This window comes from Rasamsonia byssochlamydoides (assembly GCF_041956645.1).
Source record: "Rasamsonia byssochlamydoides strain NRRL 3658 unplaced genomic scaffold VTN77scaffold_90, whole genome shotgun sequence".
Classification (NCBI taxonomy): Eukaryota; Fungi; Ascomycota; class Eurotiomycetes; order Eurotiales; family Trichocomaceae; genus Rasamsonia; species Rasamsonia byssochlamydoides.
In genome coordinates, this window is record NW_027192473.1 from 101,312 (window position 1) to 113,538 (window position 12,227).

Here is a 12,227-nt window from a genome sequence, read left to right on the forward strand (position 1 = left end):
TCTGGCGCCCCAGATCAGGCTCGAAAATAAAAAGAAAGATAGGAGGATGCTGAGGTGAAGAGCCCGCTCCGCAGACGCGTGCAGTCTGCTGAAGTGGCGAGCTTTCCCTTGATCGCAAAGACAGTTACACGGGGATTGATGGATTATCGCAAGACTGATAAATTAAGCGGCACAAACTGCCCTATCGGACAAATGTGAGGCCGGCGGTAGGTCTATCACCGTTCTAACGCAAAGAGGTTAGCGCAATCAGCCAGGCAGTGACAGAACAAGCCAACCAGGATTGCTATCTCCGTCACTCTCTCAAGTCCTATGGCATATTCACGTAGAGACCAGTAAAGGAATCAATTCTTAAGCCAGCGGTGCATCTCCCTCCTGGGCATTAAGGGGCCTTACTTTGCTTCCTCCAAGGCCAACCTTTTTGCATCATGGCAGCCTCTCTCGCCCCAGAATGCAACAACATCAAAGAGTACTTGGCATCCTGACGTGCTACCTATCTAATCTGCATGACATGGTCTGACATTCCTTGCAGGAAATATGATACATGTTTCCTCAAGTGGTACAGCGAGAGTATGTCATCCATTCATTTCTCTATGCGAATAAGACAAGAAAGAGACATAGCCTAATCTGTGAACAGAATACCTGCGCGGCATCACTGAAGATGAGTGTGCAGATCTTTTCAAGGAGTACAAGAAGTGCCTGAGTGTATGTACCTGCTCCTCTTCTCGCCTGAAATATCCCGCTCACGGACTGTGTAGAAAGCGCTCAAAGAGAGGGGTATTGATACGATGCTCGAAGAAGCCAAGAAAGGCAGTAAGGAAAGCGATGCCGAGTACCTAAAAAGGGGGTAGCATGCTGCCTCTTGCGTTCACCGGTGAATCTGTCGATGTTGTATCATGTATGATGATGATGCTCGAAACATGGAAGACTCTCCTCTCAACTTTTGGACAAGGGTTAACGACTGACCAAGTCGTCTTCTGTTTGAAATAAAAAAAGAAAAGAAAAAAAAGGAAGAAAAAGAAGAAAAAAGGCCAATGGAAACCGGAGACTTCTCACCTCGACGCAAGCTTTCTAAAACACTCTATCTTCCTTGGGATATGCAGACAGAATAATGATCGTCCGCAAAATGATATCGAGATCACGCTCATTATCAATGGGAAGGAAACCCGTATGACGGAAATGGTCCACCGCCAACGCTCTCGGACTATCCTTCAGGCCCTTGTTCCAGCGAGACTCGATATCCTTGCTGACCGCCTCGGTGTTAAATGTGGCTCGAAAGTCGGCTGTGATGCGGCGCCAGTCCAGCTTTGTACCCATCCTGAGGGCGATGATGTATGCTTCATTTTCTTCTGTCCACGTTCCGTGAGTCATGTTTGCTCTACTTGCTTGCTTTGCTTGGTTGTGGTGACTCTGCACGTGAATGAAGGAAGGGATTGATGGCGAGTTGCAGTGAGACTGTAACTGGGAATTGTGTTGACAACGAACAAGTTGCGTGAAAGTCTTGTTGAAAGCAGGGCTTGGTTGCATGCGTGAATCCAGAAACAAGGATGAAAGGCAGTCAATGGTGCTCGTGATCTTTTATGTATGCCGAACTGAAACTGCCGCTATGGTCTCTCTGCTCAACAGCGCTTGTGAATATAGCTGCCAAGAGGAATTTATCATTGTGGGCTTGACAGTTCTCAACAATCGTGGAGTACCTCCACAGCAGTGGCTTTTGAGTATAGTTTCTCCCCTGATGGTACTACCAATAGAGCACATTGCCGGAATAAATCGCCATTTTGGACTCAGGGCTTTCGAAGTTTCCTTCAAATTTGGGCTATGGATACTTCCTTCCCCTGTTCTCCATCCTGTGATTGAGGGTTCTGAGAGCAACTCTGGGAAGAAACGAGCGTGGTATGTATACTATTGCTGGAGACAAGGATGAAGTACAAACATCCACTGCTTTTTCTCAACCTTTATTCACCCTGGACAGCTTTTCGTTCGTTTCCTCCTTTTGATTTTTTTTTTCCCTGTATGTAGCAAGGGGAAGGGGAAAAAAGGGGAAAACGAACTTCGCCTTGACGCCTTGCACCATGGTTGAGAATAAAATTATGGATATGGATAGAAATGCTCTAATGTAATTTGATTGTCAACGTGTAAATGAAGGTGCTCACATCATGTTATATTGAAAGGGAGACTAACAACCTACCTAAGTATATACAGTACATACATGAGAAGAATAAATAAGAAATATGGGAGAAGGTCAGAAAATTAGGCTTGTCTTGAGTAGCTGCTGGCTTCACAGCAGCTAGATTACAAACTCCCTAAACTCAACACAGACCCTAATTAAGACGTCACCTAATATCTCAACTCATCGAGTATTAATTATTAATAATCTATCACCCTTTCATTAAATATACGTATATACATATTCATATGCTCATCGATGCCCTCGCCGACTGCCTCCGGTTCCGAACCCACTGGGGACCTTGATCCCTCCGTTTCCCATGACTCCGCCGTTACCGACGAGGACGGAGTTAGCTCCGCTACTTCCTGCACTGCTCCTCTTCTCCGTCAGCAGAGTCCACACCTCCATCATCCCGGCGCGACGGGCTGGCAACATGCTGTACTGCATGCTGTACAGGTTGCGGCGGTGGATCGGGGGTACGAAGCGGCCGGTCACCAGGCACAGGATGACACTGGGCGAAAGGTAGTGTTTCCGGAGACGGTGAGCAAGTTGGAAATACTGGTCGAACATGGCGCGGAGCGGGAGGGGGATAGACTATATCAAAAAGTCTGTTAGAAGGGGACCAAGTTTGGACAAAGTTTATGTAGGACAGGGGGGCGCATACGTCAAGATAAATATAAGATATCACGGCGGGCCCGGAATCTTTGTCATTCGACGGTGCTGTCTTATCGTATTCTTCCCGCAATTCGAAATGGATACCACCTAAACTTGCGATGAGAAAAGCCCATAGTCTATCAGAAGCACATTTGTTGATTATGACATACCTGGTAACCGTCTCGAATCCTTCACGCGCAACATCAATGCAAACAGCGGGAAATGATTCAAGAACGCCAGACACGTGTCGAGGATCGCTTTTAAGGAGATGATCAACATCCGCGCCGAGGCGAACGCGAGATAGAAGACAATGACCGTCGGTAGCAGGAAGAACAACACCGTGAACAGGATCGTCCCCAGCAGCAGCTGGTCGAGATCGTAGTCGCACGAGTCGATTCGGTTGCGCAGAACGTTTCGCTTCTTCCCCCGGAACAGGTGAAACAGGGATATGATAATGCTGAGCTGCCAATTAAAGATGCGTGCGGAAGCGATGTAAAAGGAATAGATATGGATGGTGACAATCGAAAGGAGGTCGGAGAAGAGGGCAATAGGCATGCTGGCGCCGGCAAAACTGGAGCATCCGATTATGTATATTAAGTGGGGAAGGTAGGGTTGTAGATTCGCAATGCAGCCTTAACCAGAAAATGTCAGAAATGAACGTCACGTCTGACTTAAAAGACTCACCTGCCCAATGCTCAATGACCCACAGAAACAAGTCGCCCAGAAAGGCTGCCAGCTCATTGTTGAGCTTCAACCCTGCCGGCCAACCCATGAGCCAGGAGATGGTGCGCTGCAAACCTTCTACGGTCCAGCCGCTGATGATATGGTCGATCTGATAGGCCACCCAGTTGGCGTTATCGATGATGTATGAACCCAGAGCGATCCCGATAATCACGTCGTTGGCAACCAGCCACAAGCTGTTGTAGAATCGAATATAGTCTGGGTGGCTGGTGGTGACGCTCTCCCAGTTATCTTTTCTCTGTCGTAGCTTCATATACTGAATAGGCCAGTAGCAGAATTGCTGTAGCCGGATATCTACCTGCTGCGCCGTGGCGGAGATATCTTTCAGGGCAGCGGCGTCGGGCCGGGCTCGCCATTCGAGGATGCGCAGGATGATCTCGGCAATGGCGCGGTGGCAGACGAGGCCGATCACGAAACACCTCGTGATGACGGGCCAGAGCCATTGCCAAAACACGTAGGCAACACCAAGGACGAAGAAATCCCAGAGGGTTGTCGCAGACTCGACGACACGTTCGCTCACACTCATGCTCCTCTTAGGACGGGTCCCGATCAATTTGCTATTCTTCTCGATAAGTTTACCCATCTCAAAGGCGCAGTTGACCTGGTTCAAAATCATGGGGAGGGCGAGTTCTTTGGGCGAAGGCACATGCCGGACCACCGTGTGAAACTTCAACTTTTCAACCAGTTTTCGTGATCGCGCCTTTTCCCTTTCTTCCTCTGCATCAATGCTATCAGCGACAGCTTCGTCCCTCTCCGCAGTGGATTGTTGTTTGTCAGCCAAGGCCAAGGATATAGGCTCGAGAGACATATACTGCATTCTCGTCGGATGTGGACGGTCGAACATGATGATCTGCACCGAAATACCTGTCTCTGGCGGGCAGAAAATGCGCGGAACCTTGCATGAAGGACTCGTGGTCACCGAGAGATGGGATGGATTGAAAGCAGTCGGCGGTTCGGGAGGGTTCGTTGAGCCCAACACGTGCATCGCCGACCTCCCACAGAGTGTGAATATCTGGGAGATAGGGTGTGGGCTATTGCGGAATAAGATCCCAGCGCGCAGAGCATTTTCGACACTTCGAGGCTGGTTGACAGAGTTAGTGTCACGTAAACGAGATTCTAATTGCCATCCTTAGACCAGGGCAACCAACCTCGACATCCTCCAGCACGCTGAGGACAAACAAATCCAATTCCGAATTGCGCCATCCCACAATCACCCCCGGCGCCGTCGAGCGGGGAAGATCATTCGGCCAAAACACGCGCAGCAATCCATCACTCATGAGCATGTTGTCATCCTTCTAGTTGTCCTGCGCAACCCCCAATTTGTCCCTCCTTAGAAGGAACCACGACGGCGTAACTCTTCTCGTGCAGATATACCTTGATGAACGACGCGGGGATGCTAGAAAATGACAATTCACCGGCAAATCAGTATGTCGCAGAGAAAAAAGAAAGGGCAAGAGAGCCTCTTACAAGATTGATCTCCCGCGTCGCGAGGTGATTGAGAGGGATAATCAGGAGGAAAAAGAAGAAGGAAAGGAGCACGAACCCCTTTGCAGTTCGGGTCTGTATCGCAACAAGGAGAGGATATCAGTATAACAAAGCCATAGTAAATTCAGCTGATAACACGTACAACAACGCCGTGATCCCACGCGAAAATAGCCAATTCGTAGAGACGAGTCACCAAGTCCCACCTCGCGGTGATGTAGCCCGCTACGAAGATTCCGAGAGTGAGGATGGAAAAAGGATGCATGAATCCTTCTCACAATCTCAACGGATTCTGTCCAGCTTCGTTCGGTTCTTTTTCTGTGTCCCGGCGACTCTAATTTTTTTTCTCTCTTTTCAAAGCGCAATCTATCGCTGGCACATTGTTGGCGGAGCAATCATATCGAGGGAGGAATTACGGTCGTCTAGCGATGGCTAATAGAATAGTTCGTGTGGGTGTGCTCAGAACGGAGCCGCGGTTTATCCTTCGAAATGCGGTGCGGTCGCGTCGTGTAGTACAGTATACTCCTAATCGATTGCGGGGAGGAAAAAGGGTCGTCAGTTCAACGATGGCATCAAAGGGTAGAAGAGCCCTCCTCGTAGGTATGCGACTGAAACTTCACCGAAAGGGGACCGATCAGGGGGAAACATTGGAATAATGATGATTAGGTTGGTTTACTGGGGTTTGAGTCTGGACCGTGTCGGTCATCGCTGCAATCGCAATGGCCAGTTGTCGACACGTGACGGATCCCGAGGTGAAAGTTAAGCCACAGAAACACTCTGGTATATTATTACAGGACTGAATGAAACTGAATGCAAGAGACGAGAAAAAAATGGAAAGAAAAAAGGATGACTGTTTCTCATTAATTTATAATTACATACTATTTTACTATGCTACTACCATGGCCGTAGACAACTATCCCGAACCAAGCTGATACTTATGTATACATGCACATAGCCGATCAACAGAATAAATCAGAAACCCGCCCTTATAAAGCCTTGATACCCTGAAACACCTTGTTTGCCTGTAATTTTTCGTCCGCCCTGATCAGATCTCGCATGATTTGGCGTTTCTCCTCCGCAGTCATGTTCTCCTTCCCGGGAGCCTCGATTTCGGCCTTCCACTTGAGAAGCATCGATTTCAGCAGCGCGCTTCCCTCCTCCACTTCTTCCTGAGTGTACCCGTCCAAGTTCGGGGCAGGGGTCTTCTGCTGCTGTCCAGATGTCGTGGACGTGAAATCCTCCAGCTCCTCGGCCTTCTGCCGCGCCATGTTGACAACCTTCTCGGGGAAGCGGACCAGTTCCGCCACATGGATACCAAAGGACTGGTCGCAGACGCCAGGCTCGACGCGGTACAGAAGCGTGACTTCCCTCTTCTTCTTCTTGCCCCCTTCCTCACTTCCATCACCGATGAACGCGACTACGTGAAGGTTCTTGACCGCGCGCGGGTATCGGTCTGCGAGCGCGGTGAGTTCGTGAAAATGCGTCGCGAAGAGACCGAAGCATCGGATCTCTGTGATGATATGTTCCGAGATAGCCCACGCGAGACCAAACCCGTCGTAGGTGCTCGTGCCACGGCCCAGCTCGTCGATGATGATCAGAGATTCGGAAGTCGCAGATTTGAGGATATTGGCGGTCTCGAGCATCTCGGCCATGAACGTCGATACCCCCTTAAGTTGAGAGTCACTGGCTCCCACACGGGCGAGGATGCAGTCGAATATGGTCAGCTCGGCCTCCGTGCAGGGCACAAAGCATCCGATCTGAGCCATGAGCGCAATGACGCCGATCTGCCGAATGTAGGTGGATTTACCACCCATGTTGGGTCCGGTGATGATGAGGAAGGAAGATTCATCTCGCACAAGAGAGACGTCATTGGTGATGAACGAGATGTCATCCTGCATTTCCATGCACGGATGCCGGGCTTCCTTGAGGATGGTATTTCCAGTCCCGCGCGGGTGCATCTTCGGGCGGACGTACGCGGTGGGAGCGTGGACGGACACATGTGCGAAACTGACAATGACGTCCAGATGTGCCAGGATGCCGGCCAACTGCTCAAGGATGGGGCAGTACGAAGCGGCAACGTTGACGACTTCGTGGACGAGCCCCGTTTGTGTGCGGTTGTAGTTAGCCGAGAGCTGGTCATGCTCTCGCCGTAGTGCCTGCATAGTTGAGGTCGTGAAGTAGACCCCGTTCTTCTGCGTGGAGCACTCCTGGTATTCCCGCTTGTTGCGGATACACCCAGCCTCGTTACGAGTCAATCGGAAGCACCATCCATGGACGCGGTGGTTCTCGAGAAAGAGTTTCTTGTCCATCTCCTGGTTGAGATCCCGCGCCACGCGCCGATGCTCCACGTCCATATCGTTCCGGAGCTTGTCCAGCTTCTTCCGGATGACTTGGAGGCTCTCATCGAATTCTGGCTTGATGATGAACTCGTGATTGTCCAAGGCTTCGAGATCAACGGTAGTTTCCACCATCTCCTCGAGTTTGGCAAGACTATCGGACAGATGCCGCAGTTTTGACGTGTACTGTTCATCTAGTGCGGTCTGATATTGTTCATCCATGACATTCTCAAAGCTGCGGATAAAGCCCGGCAGGCGAATGGCTACCTGGTAGACGCGGACTACGTCCTCCAAGTTGGCCATGTTTCGTTGAAACCGCTTCGCCAGCCGGTAGAGGTCAGGGATAGCCCGTAGATGCTCTTCTTGCATGGTCTGCCGTAGTTCCGTATCCACGACAAACGCCTCCACGAGCTGCTGCCTCTTCTCGATCTCCGCGAGATCCATGAGCGGCTGCTTTAACCACTGAGCGAGGAGTCGGCCCCCGACGGGTGTCTTGCAATGGTTCAGGAGACCATACAAACTCATGTTCTTCGACCCATCGCGGGGGCCGGGCATGAGATTGAGGGCTCGCAGAGCGGACGCATCCAGCTTCATGTACTGCGAGAGGTCATGTTGATAAAGCTGGTACTGACCGAAGTTGGTCGGATCGGACATGACGCCCAGGTACTTGATCAACGAAGCCGCCGCGCCCATAGCCAACTTCAGTTCGGTCTGCGGTAACGTTGCGGCAGATCGCTCACTACGTAGCAGCCTCGTCAAATCCTGCTCGATATCTTTGGTCCCAAAATCCGCCGCGGGTCTCTCCGTGATTGCTATCCCACAGGTATCAGCAATTGCCCGCAGCTTGGCGAGCTCGACATCCTTCTTGGATCCGTCGGCCTGGATGATACACTCCTTCACGCCGAGCTGGATGACCAGGGACTCGAAGTTGGAATAGACGTCATTATCGAGGAACTCGCTGACCCCAAGCTCGCGCACACTCGCATCAGCGAAACAAACACCGACGTTTTTCGCCTCGGAGGATTTGGCAGAGACTTTGACCGCGAGGATGATGGGTGCCGAGTCCATATCCGCGCCAGAGGCACCACCTAGTTCTTCCTCAACGTCCTGGAGGTTGCCGGGACTCGCCTGCTTTGCCAATTTCCACTGGCCCTTGCCACTCCCGCCAGACACCCAGATCTCGACACGCTTGCTCAGCCGGAAGAGTGCCTCGCGGAGGAAATTCCGAAAAACAGTCACGCTCATGGTGACCGATGGCAAACCGCCGGTCTCGCTGCGGCCCAGCATTCGGAGGACCGACGTGGTTTTGTAGACGGTGCGGGCGATGAATTCGGCATCAGTCCCGTGGGCCGTGTACCAGTCACCGCGGTCAAAGACGCGGACCGTTGAAGGGTTGCTTTCGTTGCCAACATCTTTGGCGGGGAGAGACCGGAAGAAGCGAATGAAACCGACTTCGTCGTCGACCTAGAGAAGACGTGAATTAACAGGATTGCCAAAATTTCCACCCTTTCCTGTAAAGATGGAAAGGCAAGTAAATATAAGCTGCCGATAGAACACTTACCTTCAATTCCGGTCGCGAAGCCATCTTGTCAGGTTCTTTGAAATGGGACTTGAGGATTGAATTCCCGGAGCATCAGATAGTTAAGAATCGCCGCGGGCGGAGTTAAGGACGGGAGACGCGAATCCTGGTGACACGATCACGTGACTACGCGTCTCTCGCGTCATGTACTTAATTAGTTTTGATTGGTATTTGCCTGTTCATTGACCATGATGAACACAATAGAGAACAGCTATTGTACAGCGTCAATTGAATGCTGAATGCAGAATACAAGATGCCATTCTATTAGTTATAATAATAAATACAGTAGATACATATGCGATAGGGAACAATTGCAGGCCATTTTCGCCTCAAATGCTTTACCCAAAACTCCAACCCGAATGAACTTTTGTATGGCCATGAGCGTTCATGACGTCGTAGTATCAGTATCTAAGTGTGATGAATTCTCCCAGCCGATTTTCATCTTGGTAACGTTGGCCCCAATTTCTCTTGGTGAGACATCGACCCGGCCGGACTTCAAGACGACCGACTTCAACTGGTTAACCGTAACAATCTCTATCCAATCACCTGCAATATCCTTCTGCGCCAGGATGTCCAGGCACATGGCGACCTCTTCATCTGAAATAGGATTCCGCATTGAATCCTGGACGTTTTGGATAATGGTATCAAACCGGTAAGGCTTCTTCTGCGTGACAGCACTGGGTCCGGTAGGTCTCATCAGAGCCAACATCTTCGCAACATCCTCCACTCGTTCCGCAGCAGATCGGCGGAGAAGATCCTCTTTCGAGGGCGGAGGAGGCAGTTTCGCCAGGAGAAGCTCCTTGCTCTTAATGCGTTCCAGCAGTCCCTTCCGGCGATCCGTTGTAGCCTCGCGTGTTGGGACATCAGCAGCCCCTTCGGCTTGGGCCTTCATTTTCGCCGTTTTGACCCTAATAACACCACCCTTCAAATCCTGCAGCCGTTGCTGTCCCTTACGCAGCGCGGTGAAAGGAGTCAAGGAATCGTGAATCGGCACAATTCCCAATCTCTCCACAAACCCAGTCTCAAGTCCCTTCTCTTTCGAGTTGGCCATTTGCCTCCATATCTTGTCCAGCTTCTGCGTGAATCTCTCCTGAAGCTCGTTCTCGTCGAACCGACCAGCGGTCCATCCTCTCTCGGTAGTACCAGACTCCCGAGAAACCCTCTCCAGACAGATCTTGCCCAAGCCATAGTTGGCAATTCGGAACCGCGGCCCTGAAGACTCCGAATCGTCCTCCCATATTCGGAGCAATCTTTGCAAGTCCCTCGTGACGACCTTGCGCTTCTTCCAAATCCTCTCGATACTCGGCAGCAATTCTCTGAGATCGGCCGGAGTGGAGGGGCCGTTATGCGCAAAATGCAGTGATATGGCTGTAAGGAAGGAGGAATGGAGGCTCAACAGGTCGTAGAATGCGGCAGGACGGGTCGGACATGGTGAGGAGGAGCGATCGGCAGCAGTGGTATCGTCTGGCCGTACAGATGGAGAGGGACTACTACTTCTCGACGGCGATGTAGGTGGTGAACTCCTTCCCGATGGGACCGTTGAAGACTCGGAACTGGATGTTTGGGATGATGACTGGCGAGTGCGGGAGCTGCGCGGAGTCGACAGGGATAGGTTGCTAAATCGTAAGGTTTTCGAAGGCGTGGCATTAGCAGCATCTTCCAGCTGTTTCTGTTGCTGTTGCTGTCGTTGCGTTTCTGATAGAGGTCCTTCGCTCTCGCCGTTTCCAACCTCATTCAACTTCCGTTTCTTCGATGGGGACGTGGGAAGGAGAGTAGCAGTAGCAGTAGCAGTGGCAGTGGCAGTGGCAGTGGCAGTGGCAGTGGCAGTTTTCTTCCCTGCGATTTTCTTCTCCTCCACAGCAAGGGCTGCACCTGGCTTTGACGCTCTCGTAAAGCGCTGGATGCCCGTTTGACCCTGGGGAAGGCGGGATTGGGTCCGCGTCGAGGAGCGTCGCGGCGGCATGGTGCTTTCCCCGTCTGTCTGTGTCGATAAGCTATACGGTACAGTACATGAAGAGTAGGAAAGATCAATGGACAACCAATCTATACAGAAGGAGGGAAGGTAGGATGCACTGCCCACCCCGAATGTGCAGTATGTGCAGTCTGTTGAGGTAAAGTCGTCGTTGCCGTTTTTCCTCTTTCGGTGTTTTTTGTCCCTTTTTAGAGCGGCTGTGGCCGGGTCGACGCGCGACCCACAACGCGCCTGATCGCGCGCGCGTCCTAGCCTGAAACGGCTTATATCAATGACAATCCTGATGAGTCCAGCAGATGAGGAACGAGAACAGCAATACTACTCGGAGATAATTCAGTCTAATTTTAATTTTGTTTCGTCAATAATAATGATTTATTTGATATTTTATTTTCATAGTTTGGCATCGAAAGTCAAGTAAAGCTTGAGATGTTCTTTGTATACGTAAGATTGGTAGGGAATTTCTGGAGTCACCATGGGAATAATCAATGCATCCAAGCTGGATTCGGTATCGGAATGTTGCACTTAGGTGCGGAGTACCTACGATCCTACCTAGGTATACTACGTATACGGAGCAAAAACTCTAACCCGATGATAATAATATCATATACTCAGGATGCGAGGAGAAAATCACACTTGCGATGTCCAAGCGGTTCCTAATAACTGATTAACTCTGATATCAGCTGGCGGGAGTTCTCTATTTGGGTCATCAAGCAGATCAACATTGATTCCGGGTAATCATGGTCAAGATTCAAGATAGGAGAGGCGAAGATAGAAGACAGTTTGCTAGACCAACAAACAACGTTCCAGAAAATATACCTAATGAATTAATAAGAAAAAAGTACTAACTGGTCATCCAAATTAATCGACAAGTTCCATTATTCATGACCCCCAGAGTCATCCAGAACATGATAGCCAGCCATCCAGCGGCGCGACATGTTGTCCAATCCAATCGAATCCTCTCATCCTTTCATCGATCGGTTTATACCCATCATCTGACGTGCTAAAATAAAACACCAGAAGAAAGAACCCTTCCACGCTGCAGTCTGCCTACTTACAAGGAACAGTGGCCGCGGCCACTATCTGTTACTCGCAATCATTTCCCCCCACCACCAAACCAGCTAGAAATCCCCTTCTTCGCCTCGGACGCTTTCTCTTCAACCTTCCGGTCCAGCCTGTCGATGGAAGACCCCATATTCCGGGCCGTCTCATGGCGGATCTGGTCGATTTTGTCGATGCCTTCCTTGGCGAAGTCCCTGACGCTGCCGCCGTTGGAATTCTTGGCCTTTTCGCGAGTGGTTT

The 12,227-nt window shown here is 50.7% G+C and overlaps 6 protein-coding genes across 6 annotated transcripts; 1 reads left to right on the plus strand and 5 right to left on the minus strand.

Annotated features, from left to right (window-relative positions):
- Nucleotides 1–425: 425 nt before the first annotated feature.
- Nucleotides 426–848, plus strand: VTN77DRAFT_9639 (uncharacterized protein; the record flags this gene model as incomplete). The annotated part of the gene is made up of 4 exons (XM_069426268.1): nucleotides 426–466; nucleotides 530–567; nucleotides 635–702; nucleotides 756–848. The coding sequence occupies 4 exons, from the start codon at nucleotides 426–428 to the stop codon at nucleotides 846–848; spliced, it is 240 nt and encodes a 79-aa protein (XP_069273833.1).
- Nucleotides 849–1,068: 220 nt separating this feature from the next.
- On the minus strand, nucleotides 1,069–1,524 carry VTN77DRAFT_9640 (uncharacterized protein; the record flags this gene model as incomplete). The annotated part of the gene is made up of 1 exon (XM_069426270.1): nucleotides 1,069–1,524. One exon carries the CDS (start codon nucleotides 1,522–1,524, stop codon nucleotides 1,069–1,071), a length of 456 nt encoding a protein of 151 aa, XP_069273834.1.
- An 892-nt stretch (nucleotides 1,525–2,416) lies between these two features.
- Nucleotides 2,417–4,842, minus strand: VTN77DRAFT_9641 (uncharacterized protein; the record flags this gene model as incomplete). The annotated part of the gene is made up of 5 exons (XM_069426271.1): nucleotides 2,417–2,758; nucleotides 2,829–2,926; nucleotides 2,989–3,450; nucleotides 3,503–4,640; nucleotides 4,708–4,842. The coding sequence occupies 5 exons, from the start codon at nucleotides 4,840–4,842 to the stop codon at nucleotides 2,417–2,419; spliced, it is 2,175 nt and encodes a 724-aa protein (XP_069273835.1).
- Nucleotides 4,843–4,889: 47 nt separating this feature from the next.
- Nucleotides 4,890–5,306, minus strand: VTN77DRAFT_9642 (uncharacterized protein; the record flags this gene model as incomplete). Its single annotated transcript, XM_069426272.1, has 3 exons — nucleotides 4,890–4,955; nucleotides 5,027–5,119; nucleotides 5,187–5,306. 3 exons carry the CDS (start codon nucleotides 5,304–5,306, stop codon nucleotides 4,890–4,892), a joined length of 279 nt encoding a protein of 92 aa, XP_069273836.1.
- Nucleotides 5,307–6,027: 721 nt separating this feature from the next.
- VTN77DRAFT_9643 (uncharacterized protein) lies at nucleotides 6,028–8,962 on the minus strand (the record flags this gene model as incomplete). Its single annotated transcript, XM_069426273.1, has 2 exons — nucleotides 6,028–8,841; nucleotides 8,939–8,962. 2 exons carry the CDS (start codon nucleotides 8,960–8,962, stop codon nucleotides 6,028–6,030), a joined length of 2,838 nt encoding a protein of 945 aa, XP_069273837.1.
- Nucleotides 8,963–9,341: 379 nt separating this feature from the next.
- VTN77DRAFT_9644 (uncharacterized protein) lies at nucleotides 9,342–10,919 on the minus strand (the record flags this gene model as incomplete). The annotated part of the gene is made up of 1 exon (XM_069426274.1): nucleotides 9,342–10,919. The coding sequence occupies one exon, from the start codon at nucleotides 10,917–10,919 to the stop codon at nucleotides 9,342–9,344; it is 1,578 nt and encodes a 525-aa protein (XP_069273838.1).
- Between the last annotated feature and the right edge of the window lie 1,308 nt (nucleotides 10,920–12,227).